At 38.6% G+C, this 17,260-nt stretch overlaps 1 protein-coding gene across 1 annotated transcript in view; it reads left to right on the top strand.

Annotated features, from left to right (window-relative positions):
- The window catches only part of GALK2 (galactokinase 2), a 48,720-nt gene extending 31,664 nt beyond the window's left edge, over positions 1–17,056 (top strand). Inside the window, exons 8-10 of the mRNA XM_026856337.1 lie at positions 970–1,180; positions 9,755–9,956; positions 16,580–17,056. Of these exons, the coding sequence (XP_026712138.1) occupies positions 970–1,180; positions 9,755–9,956; positions 16,580–16,787 (621 nt within the window). The 3' untranslated portion in view covers positions 16,788–17,056. The remainder of the gene's footprint in view (positions 1–969; positions 1,181–9,754; positions 9,957–16,579) is intronic.
- Positions 17,057–17,260: the final 204 nt, after the last annotated feature.

The raw sequence follows: 17,260 nt of genomic DNA, 5'->3' as shown, positions 1-17,260 counted from the left end.
CATGTACCTGCTAGTTTGTGTTTTACTCTGTAGTAATCTGTTGAAATTAAAAATGGTAAGTCGGTAGGATCCCACAAGGACTACTTAATATTATTCTATAATGCATCACATAAAAATATTCCACCTTATGAGGAAATCTGCTTTACTCAACCGTTTTCATTAGGCACATGAGAGCATCAAGACATGTAGCAACCTTGCAGAGAAAAGCCTCTTTGACATATTTCCTTTTAGCATTCTGATGTGTTGAAGTAACTACTGTCAGTTGCCAAAACATCAAAAGATAAACAAAGAATGACATAGTTGTCTGGAATGGGAAAAACAGATACGTCTATAGCTAATTAGCATCATAGCAATCATGTAGGAATGGTGCAGATTCTGACTAACCACATGGTAACCTTCCTGTAAGGCTCAAAACTTCCTTTAAATTGGATGTTAAAAGAATGTACTTATAATTTACTTTAAACTCTAGAGATTGAGAAAGGTTACGGTTAATTCTCCCACACAAATCTCATGCCCACTTTCATATTTTTAAGACTATTATGAGAAAGGGTTTTAATGACAACCTCAAATGTTCATCAGAAAACTCCAGGAGCTTATTGGAAGGGTCAAACTGAGTTTTAAATGTTAGAGCAAATTGTAACAGTACAGAAACAGACTTTTAAGTGACTTCTAATGTTACAATATCATAGCATTTGTATATGCAATTGTCTGATTGTGATTGTAAAAGGTTAATAAGGGCTTGAAGAAACAACATCCAATCTGATTTGAGGGAAGAATATCTGTCATTCACAGACCTTTTATAAATAAATATAATTATTATCTGCTGCCTGCTGATAGAAAATAGCTTCTGATGGTTCCCAGTTAAGAAGTGAAAAGATCAAAGAGGTCTTAAAGGTGCTTATGGACAATTAAATAGTTTTAAACAGGAAGGCACAATTTTTTTTTATTTTTTTTTTTTTTTCATTTTAGCTTCTCTCAAAGTCAAAAGGCTTGGACTGGAAAAAAATGGTGAGACTCCATGATGTGCAAACCAAGCTAGGAGTTAGCCTAGAGGAAATGCTGACCATTGTCAAGGAGGTATTACATCCTGAGCCTTACAGCACAGAGGAAATTTGTAAATGCCTGGGAATTAGCCTGGAGGAGCTCCGCTCGCAGATCCTTAGTCAAAACACGCAAGATGGTAAGCATATATGAAATGGTGGGGTTTAGTGTACAATGTTTGTATTATATAAAAAGTTTATGTATTAATAAGTAGTGCAAGTGGAATTCTTGCCAGAATACTTCTCCGTAACCTTGGGTGACAAGTGAGAGAAGGGATATCATGATTTTCATTCTAACTTTTAACTTAAAATAGAGCAAAACTTTGATTTTGATCAAACTGTTTCTAAAATGGTAGAAGCAGCAGATCACTTACTGTTTTAGATTAGTCAGTGCTTTTATAGAGTCAACTCCAAATAACCCAGGTTTTATTCAAGGGAAAAGACTAAACTAGGCTTCCTTTTTAGGCAATAGCTCTAACAAAACCAAACATTTTGGATGGTTACAACATCATTAAAGTGAATCCTGTTTGCTCTCCCTTAGCTGGTGTTAAACACCAGCACAGAGGGCTTGTATTTCTGTTTTTGAATTGATAAATACATGATCGCTTCATTAAAACATGTACTGGGCAGCAAGTCGTCTAGGTCTCTCATGAGAAAGAAGTTTCTGTCATTATCAGGTTGGTTTTTTTTTTTTTTAGGAAAATGTTGGTGGAGGTGAACAATTTACTATTTAAAGTATCTCTCATGTATTATTGCTTATACCATGCAGTCATGAGCACTGGCACACATGGGATGGATCTCGGATGCATACAGTAGGGTTGCTAATAATGCTGAATAATAGAGCATTTATGAAATAAGTTGTTTGCATTCATAACAGGTTTCCAATTGAGATCAGAATCCTTCTTTGAGAACTTAAAATAATCCTTATCTCCTAGTTTCCATTCTGTAGCCTTAATACCTCTGCTGTTTCATAGCTGAATTATATCCTTGCCAGTCCTTCCCAAGACTGTTTTCAGGGACGTATATATTTGCTGTATATAAATCAGTAATATATCTATCTATACTGATGTTTATATTTAAATAAACTGTATGTCTAGGATGGTTGTAAACTTTATACACTGACCAAGGATCAGGTCCTGATTCTATAACCTGTTTTGCAGCCCAGTGGTATCAGCGAATATGAAACTATCTTCTTGTCTAATTACACTGTAGAGGGTACCAGAACGGAATATGATACCGTAATCCAGCTCTTTACCTCCATAGAAAGAGTTATGATAACTCTGTGCTCTATGTACACGAGGAATATACTGAACCACGTACCTGCACTCTGCAACATTTTCATGGAAAATTACATGATTGTAAATCTTTTTCTGCTATCCCCTTACCCTACCCTTCATGAAGCAAGACAAGACTATTAACTTACACATGTTTATACCCCTTATACCTGGTTTATAAAACAAAATTCTACAGTTCTCTAGAATTGAATTGTTTATACAGGTTATTTTGATTTTTTTTTCAAAAATAAAAGTCTGGATAAAAAATTTAAACATAAAAGCTATAGAAGAAACTCAAAGGAAATTTTATACCACGGCTCTGAATAGCATTTGCAGATGTTTGCTGAACAGAATCTCTCAAACTTGCATGACTATGATTTCATTTGATAAGGCCAATTAAAATGGGTTATGCTGAAAGCCTCTTTGCACGTACAATATAAAATTAAATAACAGATTTCTGTAAAACTATATGCAAAGAAGAAACAAGACAGGCACAGAAAGAAGGAATCTAAATCCACTGTTTGTTTTTGTTACACACTAAACAAATTACATTTTATGTTGGCTTTGGAAAACCAGAGGCTGTTGGACAAAAATATTTTTCTTATTTCCCCTCTACTTTCCCACTATATTTTAATGACAATGCCTGGTTTCTTCATCCGAGAGAAAACATACCAACAAATAAGTAACCTCTGCAGAGAATTTCAGAACGTTATTGAACTTCTTTGTTCAAGGTGAAGAAAGAACCTTAACATTTAGAGTATCTTCCTTTGTACACATTTTATCAGCTTACCTGATAAAATATTCTAATGTTAAAGGTAAATTATTTGCGTGAGAATTACTATTTAGATAATTTACTGGATTCTGACTTTTCTCTGTGGCTGAATATAAACTGGCAGTAGTTTTAATTTCTGGTATTATTCAAAGCCAAGTGATAGTTACAAATAATGTTTTGTGCTGGCACTGTATCCCGTGTTTAAGGATCTGAAAGTGCTGTGTAAATATTATTTTAGCCTTAAGTCTAGCTTCTGCTCCTCTACTTCTCCAGTGAGCACACAGCAACTTTGCATCTCTCTTATAGGCAGGTACTCAAGGATTTCTGCTCTTCCCCACTGTACAGCCCACTGGTTCCCCAGGTTTGGATGAGTACAGATGGTGCATAAAGCCTCTCTAAACTTCTTGCAGTTGTTCTTTGGCCAACTCAAAATCCTGAGTTTAAATCTCCCTTGCAAATGTTTACACATGGATTGCACTTGTGGCTTCTGAACATCTCTAGAAAAATAATATTTATTACTTTCTAAGGTGCACTACGCCATAATTTTGGCTTGGACTTCAGTGCTACACAGAACATTTAGTGTGTGGTGATTGTGGGACATTAGGTATTTATAAGCTTCGCCACAAAAGGATATTTTCCTGTAAAACAGTGTATTCCTTTAACCATGAAATGTTTTTTTTTTCCTTCTTAAATGAGGTATTTTTAAACCCATTTTTCCTTTTCATGTATAAAATTGTAATCTAATTTTGACATTTAAACCTGGGAATGAAATCACCATGGGAGGAGCAGGCAGCCATTTGCTATGTGGTTCTGGCTGTTTAACTGCCCTCCTATTTTTCCCCTGGAAAGAGAACTCTAAATCTGTGCTTGTAGCTTCAACGAGTGGTGCTTGAATAGCCTTTCATTCCCACTGCCAAGTCATTTGTATTAATGGTGATCTCAGTGCGAGGACAGCTTCAACTTGATTTGCACAGATGAGCGTATGTGGAGGTGGACCTTCAGATGTTGTCAGGCTGCTCTGGGACACGTAAAGCTTTGTTGTGTGCACTAGTAAAGCTCTCTGTCTTGCATGAACAGAAGTTACCTCCAAACTGGTAGACCTAAGAGAACTTCCCAGCCTGAGGGTCCATGTGCCTGCCTCAGCCTGATCCATGTCATGGGAGAGATTTGGGAATATACCATCCTCTTCCACAAAAAGATGGTTTGCTTGGGATGAACCCCAGAGAGGGGGCTGCTCCAGGCAGATCCCAAACAGCTACCTGGAGGATGCAGGCCTTCGGGGTGTGCCACGGGTTAGGCACTGAATGGTCTGGGGTAGTTGCAAAAGCCTTGTTAAAGCTAGCATTCCTCTGGAGGAAAAATCACTTCAAACCAGTAGTTATCATAATCCCTAAGCAGGTGTCTGCTAAATGGGTCACTGAATCCAGCAATGACTCGTCCCCTGGTTTATTTTCAGAAAGCCAGATTGCAAACAGTTACTTGAGCAGTCCCAGCAGAGTAACTGTTCCCCACTTCGAGTAGGGGGTTCACAATCTGGCTCAAATTAAAGCCATCTGGCAGCATTTTCTTATATACATTATGAGCCAGAAACCTTCACCCTCATCATGTTCAATCAGCAGGATGCCTAACAGAGAAGGGTACTATTCCACATGAGTAATGGTGGTAGAAACTGTCCCCTACATGATTTTGCATCGGTGAGTTTTTCCTGTTGTAAATTTCTAACAGTCTCATCAGCCATGTGTAGCTCATTAATCTACAGTGAAACATATCTTAAGAAGCTGCCAAAGCAACTAGAAAAAAAATATATAGCCTGAAGAGGTTGGTCTCTAGCTAAAGGTCAGATAGAATTGTACAGGAAGCCTCTAAAGAAAGGAATCTGCTGAAGTCGAAGTTGTAGCACATAATATGAGTTGCTGAGAAGCCACAATGTTTAATTATAAAGAAAAAAAATCCCTGTAAATGGAGTGGACAGGTTTGTACAATTTTTGTAAAGCTAAAATTAAAAATAGGACCATACAGGAGAAAACCCACAGCAAACTTTTCTGCTATATTTAATTACCCCACAGTTATTTGGGACTAATAGCCCAGGATTTCTGTTTGTTTTTAAGAGATTTTATATGGATTTTGGACAAACTTTCATTAATGTTTGTCTGCTGTGTCTTAACAAATTGGAAGGTTCTTGCTGCAGTGTGAGCTATTAGTGCACTGGAAAACGTCACCATTCCTGTCAAGGGCATTTGGTGGTCTGTAAGTGAATTGAAGCTACCTGTTCGTGGATGACATTACAGAAACCCCCTGCAGAGGAGCAAAGCTGGGGCGCGGAGAACTCACGAAGGGTCAGCAAGAGTTGCTGACATTTTCTGAAAAATAGATAAGGACTGGTAATACAAAGCAGTTAACAGCAGAGAAGATTCCTGGTAGAAGATTCACTGTGTCCGCTTTGAAACTTCAGAAACACAGTTAGTGAGGCTGTGACCTGGAAGGTGGATTAGCTGCTCCAGTAACAGGCTGAATACAGGTGGAATGTGTTAAAAACTTAGGGACAAAATGGGTATAGGATTCCTTGTCCTTCTTAAAGTTTTCTTTGATCTCATTCTGACTTTTCAGGTTTAGTTTCTTATGCTCTGTATCTGTTTCAATCCATAAAAAGTATCATTCACCCTCATGTGAGTCCACAAGAAATTTTTTCTGTGTGCAGCTGATACCGGACAGAATAAATCACAATCTCCATAATGTCTTTTCAGAAAGAGGCAAAAGAGACCCTGAGATTCTGATTGTGTGAGTGTGTCTAGGTCTAAAATCAAACAGTTCATTTCTGCATGGCAGTGAGCAATGCAGAATGTGGCAGCGAGGAAATGTGTAGTGATTTTCAAAGAACGGTTTTTGAGAGCGTGATTCTGGTCAGAGACCAGATCCTCAGCTGATATATCAGTCTGAATGGTGCTATGACATTTTAAACAAGCAGAGCACCTGAACTGGATATTGCACAGATCCCCTTACGAAAGAAACATTACTTTAGACATGGCCTAGACAATTACATCAGCGTGGCAGGCAGATAATTTCATTGCACCAGAGGTTTTAAATTCCTCTCTAATCATCAGAGAAATGGGTACCACAGTGCAGTCCAGCTCTCGGGTGGGATAAACCCTTCCCTAACCTGTTATTTTTGCTGACAGAAGATGGAGCTGAGGGTCCCTGTACCCCTAATCTGGAAATAAATTTAAGTGGGAGAAACCTGGCCTTTATAGTCTTTTGGATTAGGAAAGTATATTTACATTTTCAGCCAGATTAAATACCTTATTTCCATACACTATAATAGATTTAAGGATACACATGTTTTTAAGAATCTGTCATTAGTTCCCTAAACCCTCATTTATTTTTTTTTTCTTTCTCTCCTTTGAGCACCACAGAGGCTGAGACCATATAACCCAGTCCTCTGCAACACTGGAAGGTTGTGTGCACTTTGGTTTTGTTCCTTTTAACCGTGACACAGTATGGCTTGGGAAATCATCCCTTTTTAATTGTGAAAAATGTGGTCGCATGAAGCATGCAGATTTTGATCAGTTTCTGTACTCTTCTAAAACCACAGCCTCCATAGCTCTTTGGCATGTCCTGTTAATTCAGATTTTATTTATGTGGAGCTGATATACAGGCTGTGATGTAGCAAGGACATTCTGATATAGATGTAATTTTTTGAAATACCATCTGTGCTTTGCTATCTTTTATTCTATGGAGATGGTTAGTTGGACTACCCATCCAAACAGAAGAGATGCAAGAGGGTTTCTCTTGTATCAGAGGCATTTGGTGTTGAAAGCTGAAAATATGTGAATCATTTCATTATTTTAGAATAGGGCTTACAGCGTACAGAGGTGTTTGCTGTCTTGAAGATAATTTTACCTGAACAGTGCACTGCCAGAGAGGAAAAACAAACTATAAAAGAAATTTTGTAAACACAAACATCATTGTCTGAAATAAAGTGTCGCCTATAACCAGCCAAGAGCTAACAAAATGATAACAACCGATACTAATTCAGGAAACGTCCACCGAGGAGTCCGAAAATAACATAAAGCCACTGTTTCTCGCTTAAGAACTGCCTGAGAGGATTGCTTTTGCATCGAGAGAAATCCAGTGTCAAGGTAGCAAATTCTCCCCTACAGAGAGGGGCTCTCTGGGGAGCGAACGCTGTCAGGGACAGAGCTCCGATCCTCTGGCTGGCAGCCAGCAGCTGGAGCGCCCCTTCGGGTTGCCAATTCCTAACATGACGAGCACAACACAACCCCGGAGATTTTTAAGGTAATCTGGCCAGTAGAGCATTGCTCTACCAAAGGGTGGTCTCCGAATCAATCACAGCCCTTGGCAAGTCTGTTGCCTTACAATTGAAACCAGACATGTTTTCAGTTCATTCTTTGGGTTACTACTGTTCAATGGTGATTTACAAGAGAGTGTGAGCTATGGCAATCTCTCACGCAACTTTAGATATTCCCTAAACGAATGCACATTTAGAAATCTCCTTGCTCTAAAACAATGGCTTATAAGAAAAGAGTATTTAAAGAGAAACCATCCTTTAAAATAGGCCAAGCAGCCTTTCCTCACCATTTAAAAACACTGAGGCATCGCTCTGCAAAACACAACGCAAGTAACTCCAGCAGCAACAAAATCCAGTGGGGTAAAACACACCTCTAAATAGGAAACCAAAACATGCTCTTCCTGTGCGATACTCTCAAGATGATGTTTCGGGGGGGGCACTCAATTTTCTCATTTCTGTCCTAGTTTGAAAGGCATTCAGAAGGCCTGTTCAAAAGACAGCAACACAGGATTTCTCAGTAGCAGGCTGTATTGAATTACAAAATAAATATCACCAGAAGCAACATCACCAGTAGCAGAACACTGCTATGTTCAATGTTTCTCTATCATTTTAGAATACTTGTGTGTCTCTCAGCACTGTATTTTCAGCATTTACAGTTGTGATTTACACTTACTCTGGAGAAATAAAGAAGGATTATACAGGTGCTGATGAAGATTTCATCTGTAAGGATTGCAATCTGGAGTATATGAGAGACTTCATACTGGACACAATTTTATTTCCAGTCTTTCAAGGAAGATTTCTGCATATACTTGCAAGTGTAGACTGCTGAAATCATCAGAAGTGATTCCAGAACTGGGCTGTCTCCACAGAACAGCCACATAGGAACTCCACTGTCTGGGTCAGGTAGTGAGTTCTGTTTTGAATACACGGCTTGTCTCCCTTCTCCTTTTACCTCTATTTAGTGTTTCATCATTTAGAAAGCAAGAGAGACAGAAGCTGAAATGAGGAGAGAGACTTTGCTCTAAAGGAGAATTTACATGTAGAAAGACAATGAGGATGTTCTGCGGTGTTCTAACAAGGGTGTGCTTGAGTTGCGATGAAACAAGGAAACATACTGCAGAAGGTGCTCACATAAAGAATAAAGTCCATTTATCTAATGTTTACTACCCAAACAGCTCAAGTAAACCAATGTAATAATAATTTAATTTGTCACACATGCTTCTGGTAAACAGTACTTCCTCAATAGCAGCCACGATATTAAAGCAAACAGAACTATACTGGGAGAGTAAAACAATGAACTACAATAGCTTGGGAAAGGCAGATCAATTCGTGGATATTAGTTGCAAACCAAACCCTCCCGTAAACAGTAGTAGCTTGAGGAGCCTTTAACCACAGCCATCCCCTCCTTTCTTTTTATGCCCCACTGTTCAGGCTTGGTGGAGGTTTCTGCCCCAACAGCCATGCCCGTTTGGGCACACCCCCCTGCCTTCCCAGAGGAACTGCTTTTTCATGGCACAACAGAAACATTTCAGGCCAAATCCTTGCACTAGCCCTTGGTCGTAGTAGGTCAGTACTAAGCAGTACCTATCTGGGCTTGATACCTCTTCACATCCACACAGGCAGCACTAACACTCCGGCTGGTAACACACACCAAAAATAAACCCTGAAGACCAAACAAAGCACCTGTGCTCTTCACTCTACCTTTAATCTAGTATTTATAGTCAGGGTGAGCCTGCATCATGGTGAAAATATTGAAGAGCACTTCTTTACCTATGCACAAGGCAATATGGATACTAGCATTTTTGCTAATATCAGTTAAAAAAAAATAAAGAAGGTTTTTTGTGGTTTGGTGGTTGTTATTTTCAAGAAAAGTTCCATCCACACAGCTGATGCAGATTTGGCCTGGAGCAGTGACACACAAGCAGGTGCTGGCCCACGGCTGCCTGCAGGGCACAGGGCACCTTCCTGGTGCCCGCATGACTCAGTTTTGTTTGTATTTGAAAATGTGAAAGCTTTAGATTAATGCCCTGATGCATGTCACTGCTAACATTCGAACTGGGGTTTGCTTCTGCAAAGTAGGAGAGAGACTGGTTCTGTTCAGTGGCACAGCAAATAACCAGAGCACGTGCATGAAGTTATCAACATGAAAAAAATAAGTACATTGTCTTCTGATGAATAAATACTATTTTATTAGGGCTTTTAAAGATGTAGGTGAGCTTTTGCAGAAGACTTTTAGCCTATAGAGTTCTAACAGAAAATACAAATGACTAAAAAAAAGATAATTCTACCGTGGCTTTGTATGTTCCTTTTGTAGTGAATATTAATGGATAACTGTAGTACCTAATATTTTCATTTTGTTTAGTTTCCACCTTTAAGTTATACCAGCGTGCAACGCATGTGTATAGCGAAGCTGCCAGAGTGCTGGAATTTAAGAAGATATGCAATGAAGCACCTGCCAATGCAATCCAGCTGCTGGGAGAATTAATGAACCAGAGCTATATCAGCTGCAGGGAAATGTATGAATGCAGCTGTCCTGAACTGGATCGGCTGGTAGACATCTGCCTGTAAGTTTTGACCACAAAGAAGAGTAATCGTCTGTTGAGAATATTGTTTGAATTGATGAGAAAATATGACATCGTTGGCTATTGCAATTTTAAAATGAAAGTATTCTTGTCTCTTATTACAAAATTAATCTCCTGCAGGGACATTACATGGTCAATTGTTTCCCTACTGACATCTGTGTAATACTTTCAGATGAAAGCTGCAGTTTATGGCTTTATTACAGACTTTGCTTTTGTACTGACTCATCGTCACAAGTGTTACGTTAGACTGTTGGCTATTCTTTTTTTTAAGTTGTAGAAGTCATAGCTGTTTTTCTTAAAACATCATCTTAGTTGTTCTATTTGAATTCTGTTACTTTTTGTGTATTTCTTAACCATTTCAGAACTGTTGCCATGGGAATTCCAGGGCATAGGCAAGCTATTCTGCATTCTTAGGTTGCCTTGGAATCACGATGGTATATTGTGAAATTCTATTGCATTTTTTTTCAATTCAAAAAATATGTTGTCGAGGGTATCAGATAGGTTGGACGGCATTTCACCATTTAAAAGATGTGTTAACTGTTACAACGGCTAACACTCTGCTTCTCTCTGCACTGTGTGTCTGAGCTTAGCCCACATTATTTAGCATCCATTGCCACCCCAGCCTCATTCTTTTAGCTGCGTTCCCTCACTCAGTTTGGCCACGATAAAACCAGCGCTCACAGTTACAAAACAGATTGCCCCAGTGTCATTTTGTCCCTTCTCCCTTAATTCCTCCCCAGTTTCATATCCTCTAGCCAGAATAAACCAAGTTGGAGAAATGGCTTGAAGTGAGCTGGAAGTCACAGGTCAGGCTGTTATTCTCATTACTCTGCTACAGTGGATGATGAGATCTGGTATAACCATATGCTAACACAGAAAATAAAAACAAATACTTATTATCCACATTCAACATAGTATTTCATCCATATCACAGGACCAGCATGAAAGGATGCGCATGTTTCAGGCCCTCTATTTCCATTTTTCTGGTACATTTAATCGTGGGACAGACATCTTCTGCTAACTTTGATCTAAATTCAGTGCCTATAGAGGATTTCATTGCCTGTAAAAGGAATTCAGTGGTTGGTGATCGTTTAAACAGTGGCTTGGGGGAATAAACAGTTGCCCATACTCCATCCCTGCCTCTGCCCCAGCCACCTTCTCCCAGCTGCCTCCCCCATTCACTTCATGGCTCCTCAGGATGCCACCTTCATGTTTCTGCTCATCTGTTATAGTCCCTGCTTCTCCTTGGAGAAGGGTGTGCTTGGTTTGGGAAGCTCTGCCCCAAGCCATGAAATGTCATTTCACTATCTTTTAGAAGCAAATACTCTATAAAAGTATCCCATTCTTCCTATATATCTTTCAGTCTTAAAGAAAACAGAAACTGTTTCAACTTGAAGCTAAAAAAAAAGAATACCTTATCACCTAAAAATGAAAGATACAAAAATATTTTGCAACTGCCTTTTTTAAAAAAAAAAAAAAGTCTGGCTTGTAATGAAAATACAAATTTTATAAACATGCAATTTGCTATATGCTTTCTGACTTCTGTACTTACACAGATTTTGTAAGTTGTAATACCCGTTTACCAGGTTTGTAAATTGATAAAGAATGATACAGATGATTATTTAGGTTAGTCTGGTTTCTTTTGCAGACAAGATGGAATGGCCTCTGAGCCAGATAACTACAAAAACTTCAAAACTGAACCGAAGATTTCTGGACATTCATAGATTATTTTGCATATGGGATATACATGCTGTTTTGTGATAAAAACCAAAGAAGCCATGATAGCCATTGGACAGGCTGATAGTAATTTAGCAATACAATTTTTGTTTCTTCTCTTGGGATTCAATCCAGTACGTAACTCACAGGCCATGTTCAGTTTATTGTATCACATAATGATCACATAATAGAATAAGCTACGACAGTCACTCAGCAGGGCAATTCCTCCATGGTTATCCCAGCTACTCAAAGGGAATTGCTGATCTGTGTGTGAGAAGGGAGAACTGTCTCCAGAGTGAGCTGAAGACAGAAAATACCCTCTACTGAATTATCAAAAATCCTAGGCTACAAAGTCTTGATCCAGTATCAGCACTGCCTGTTCTGTGACAGCACTGACAGAGGAAAAGCCTTAAAACATCTGCATTATTTTTAGGTATATTAACTACGTAGTGTTGATGCCTCAGTCAATGGCATCTGCTGACAACTGGCAAAGGTGACTAGCCATTTTAAATGTCTTCACTCAGGGGATCCAGCTTGAGTCACACTGACAGGGCCTGTTAGAAACGTGGGGAGAAAACTATCCTGTTTCAAGTAGGGGAAAACAAGTAGGTATAAACTGATAAGATCTGCACTACATCATGGAGTTGTCTGTACTACATTTAAATAACCTAGCATGGATGCTAGCGACAGTCTGTTGGAGCACAAAGCTCAGCGTGGGGATGGAAATTCTCTGTTTCTCATTCCTGTGCTTTCACGACTAGACAGCTGCCGTTGTCTGAGCTAGCTTGGGTATCGTGACACTAACTTGCAGGCAGTAGCATGGACACAGCCACAGAACCCAAAGGAAAGGAAGATGCCGTTAGGATTTTACTAAATTAAATTAATCAGAGCATTTCAGTTCCAGGGACCAAAATATAAACAGCAAAAAGTAATGTGCGTGCCCATGTCACATCAGATTTCTGACTTACCAGCAGAAGAGCCCACAGCTAATATGATGAGCATAGCTAAGCACCACAGTGGAGCGCCATTCGTGTGAAACAGTTTCTAATTGGTACATTAAAATTATTTAATCTGGGTTTTTTTTTATTACATTCATCGCACAAGTAAATTAAAACAAGTAAATTATTTATTATTCTTTACAGTCTTGTCCCATCAAGAGTATTTCCTAAGAAATGTATCTTTCTTCTTTAGAAGTTTGATATTCTTTAAAGTTTTTCTGAATCTGTGGTTAGAATTTCTAAAGCTGTTCTAGATGAATGCAGCTTAAGCCAGCATCTAATTTTTGGAAACTATTGGAAAAAAAAGTCTTTAACTTTCCTCAAGTTGTACATTAAAAAAACTAAGGGACATAAAATCACTAGTCACTCTAGGAAAACTTGGCTGATGTGATTATAGAAATGGCCAGGAACTACATAAATGACATTCTTTACATACAATGATATACAGCTGCCCTGTAACTTTAAAAAGCCTTTCCAAAAATACATTCCACAGAATTGCCCGAGTCTACTGCTGCTCTCTCCTTACAAGGTTTAAACTGTGAAGAATAATCTGCATATCCAGATGTTTTCTGTTTTGCCTAGATCTTTATGTTTTACTGTACAGCCTCTGCCAAGAAAGAAAGGGATCCATACTTGCTGTGGTTTGTAGTGCTGAAAACTGTAACCGCTAGTTGGTCAGTTGTGTTTTTTCTGTTTTCACAAAGACAGAAGACTCATACTTTCTCTAACCTAGCTCATGTTGGTAATAGCTGTTTTACCTGTGAGTCTTTTAAAGTACGTAACACAGAAGATTAACTAAACAAATTCAGGAACAAAAAAATTGGATCTGAGCTCCTGAATTCAGTAGGTACTTTTGAAAATCTCTCGGAATCCTTGAGTGTTACAAATAACTTTCATTCCCTTACTCTCCATATTTCACTGGTGTAAATCCTGGTAATTTTTGTGTTACCAGCCACGCCCCTTCTAGTTGAAGATAGCTGAATCCTCTCTGATCACTTTTAAAAGATAGAGTTTTTACATTACATCCAGGTGCATTATGGTAACCAAGTCAACTCTGCATTTTATCAAGACTCGTTATCACTGATGATTGTCTTAAAGCTGCAAAGCTCGGAGTCATGGCACAAGTTGAAAATTCAACAAAGCAAACAAAAAACACCTTACAAAAAGAAGTTTGCATCTCTTTCAGAGCCAAAAAGGCTTAAAGATGTTATTCAAAAGCACACCGAGCTACAAAATAATTCACACACACCCCCCAACTGATATATTTAAATCTCGTTGTGTTAACTCCATGCTTTCTGAATAGCTGGTTCATCATTTTGAGTATTTAGAATTAATAATATTGCTCTGATATTTTCACCTTTTACAGCACAATTATTTTTAAAATTAGGTACTGCAATGTCTTACCTATTGCTTCCGTACACCACATTTCTATTCTTCTTTGCTGTAGTACTCATGTTTTTACTCTCATTTACACATACACACAGCCCCTTTCTCATAAGAGAATTATCCAGTGAATACTGGAACAAGATATATAATCTCTTCAAGAAGCAAAGGGATGGGAGTGCCCCCAACACTGGACTACAGATGCATTCTCTTTCTTGTGTGCCCCCATCTCTCCCCTATTCCTTGTCCCCACGGCTGCAGCACAGCCCAGGCAGCCCATAGGGTACTTCCCCACGTGTAAAATGCACCGTGCGGGCGAGCGCTCCATCCACAACCTGACTGTCTGCTCATACTCTTCATAAATGCATGATTTACATGCCACTGCACAAGAAGAGTGTCTGGCTATGAATCCCTCTGTGCCAGAGGAGTCTGGTTTAGGACTGAACTGATTAAGACTTGAAAAGGGCAGTTGCAGACCTGTTCCAAAGTTAACTTTGTTGTGTTTGATGTAGATACCTCTTGCACACTGCGTGTCCAGTGGGTGTGGAATCAGGTGCTCACTTCTGAATTCACGTAATGCCAGGGACCCAGCTTTCAGGTGTACAGCACTGCCCTCAAAACGCCAAGTTCCTCAGCATTAAGCCCCAAGTGTCTAATCATATCACCACATTTGAAACTGTTAGCCACAGTATTTTGAAACACAGTGACTTCAGCTCTGAAACAGGCATCTTTTCTGTCTACATTATGCTTTATTTCAACTAAGTATTTTAAAATGACTCAGTAAAAATGAGGCATGAGCATGACCACAGGGAATTATGAAATCAATAAAAGGTTCAGAACAATTCTGAAGGGATTTCAGTTGTCTACCAGAATAAAAGCCAGACACCATCCGAAATAAGAAGTTCTGACTGAGGTAACAGACCAAATGAGTACAGACAGTTGATTTAGCAGACTGAAAAGTGGATTGGGCCTTAACGAAGTCGATGGGAAGTTTCTTATTGATTGCAATTGAGACTGGATTGGATCCTGTTTATTTTAGGAGATTGCTCCATGGATCAGAAATTGCATCAGAGAATGAGTGGTTTACAGGAATAATAATAATAAGTAAAACACCAACAGGAAATAAAGAATGAACATAAAATGGAGTCAGTATGAAGGGTGGCACCACACAGACACACTGAAGAAAGTGTTTCTGTTCAAGAAGAGATGTAAGCATGTTTAGAATCAAACACATATGTAAGTACTTGCTTGAAATATGACCTAAACCTCTGCTAACCCAGCGGTATACCAGATTCATTTAACATAAAATGCACATATGAAAAATTACCACAGCCTACTCAGAATGAGCTGTCATTTTCCAGTGTTACTCACATGATGCTGTCTCTCCCTCAAACACATTCTAGGGCTCGTAAATCTCTCCATGCATGGCTATTGGAAACATATCAAAAGTATTTGTTTGCAAATCAGATTAGATCTCTCATGAGAATAAGATTTCAAATGAGTTTTCTAAATCATCCTGTTCTGACTAGGTTAGAAAAGCGCCAAAGAAATTTATTACGTGGTATTTTCCTACTTTTTCTGAATCTAAGTAAGGATCAGCAACACAGGTAAGTAAACGAATGAAAATAATTCTAGTAAATTCTAACGAGATGGCGTCAATCTTGCAGAGTAATGGCATGGGATTTGCTGTAGGACATTTCTAGCAGGCCAGTATCTTGAGGCTGGGAATGGTTTATATTTTGGATGTCATTTATTTGTCATTGTTCTTTCTATTCACCCTCCTTATTACGAGCATTTTTTTTCTTTTGGGACTAAATTCTTTTTTTACCTCTACTGCTGTAAATCTGTTAAGTTCATGAGGTTCCTCTAAAGAGATACCCAACTCTGTCCATTCAGCATAAACAGATGTTTGAGTGCAATGACTGTATGACTTCCTAGGAGTTTCTGAACTCTCCTTTTCTTGACAGGCACGCTCAGCAGTCCTGCAGAAGCCTGTGAATCTTCAGCATGTTTCAGATCTGTCCTGGAAGAATAGAGCTATTTGTCTTTGCCACATTAGAAAATGGCTTGCATGCCTACATCCTGTGCAATTAGTTTATGAACCCTCTTTTGTTATTTTTGTCATGTATTTCTGTTTTCACTTCTGATGTCTTATGAATGTTGCTAACACAATTCCTTTCTTCTCCTGCTTTCTTCATCTCAGCTGTGCTGTGATCCTTAAAACGGCTGATGCTGAAGCATTATAAAAGAGGGTGACTTTTGGAATTGACAGAAATTACTATAACATGACTATTGACAGTTTAAAGTGTCAGCATTTTTTTTTTTTTGTCCAAAATGGTAACTGCAAATTGCTGTAACGTTGCATACAACCAAGTAAACTTCAGAAAAATCAGATGACATAGATGGTTTTGAGTAAAGTATTCATGAATTTTCAATAGGAATTTTATATATGACAAATGACCCCTTTTTGGTTTATTTACATGATTTTTTTCTGTTATTTTGTTTTAGGCAGTTTGGGGCCATCGGGTCACGTCTGACTGGAGCTGGATGGGGTGGCTGCACTGTGTCAATGGTGCCTACTGACAAGCTGAACACTTTCCTAAAAAATGTAAAAAAAGCTTATTACCAAACTGATGTCCAAAGGTTAGCACTGGAGAATAATAGTCTGTTTGCTACCAAACCTGGAAGAGGAGCTTTGGTTTTTGTTGAGGCCTAAAGAACGTAAAAATTTTAAAGAAACTATGTAGGGCATTTAGAACTGGCAGTACTTCCCATGCCACAGTAAATGAATGCCTTTTCTGTTTTTTTACTGTAACGAGCAGTGGCTATTATCAAAATACATTTCCTGAAGAAGCAATTAAAAGAAACTCTTTGATTGTAAAGTCGTCTTTTTTCCATGCTAAAAATAACTTTCAGTATAAACACTGATTTACAAAAACCTATTGACAAAGGAAAACTGAAACTGAAATAAAGGTGATACTTTGTGACAGTGGATCTCTCTTCTTTTCCATTTACTGTCACAAAAGTAAGACCAGGTGGAGCACTGAGCTGTTTGGTTGGAGGGTAGGAACCTTGCAGTGTTTGCAGAGCTGTTCAGTGCTTATTGGTTTTGAGTGCTGCATACTCTTTTGTCTAGATTCTCCTGTAAAAATGTAAGAATAAAATGAAGCATTCAGAAAATTGGAAGGA

Source organism: Athene cunicularia (genome assembly GCF_003259725.1).
Source record: "Athene cunicularia isolate RWA chromosome 10 unlocalized genomic scaffold, athCun1 chr10_part1, whole genome shotgun sequence".
Taxonomy (NCBI): domain Eukaryota; kingdom Metazoa; phylum Chordata; class Aves; order Strigiformes; family Strigidae; genus Athene; species Athene cunicularia.
The sequence above is the reverse complement of the archived record's forward strand: the minus strand, read 5'-3'. Positions and strand labels throughout refer to the sequence as shown.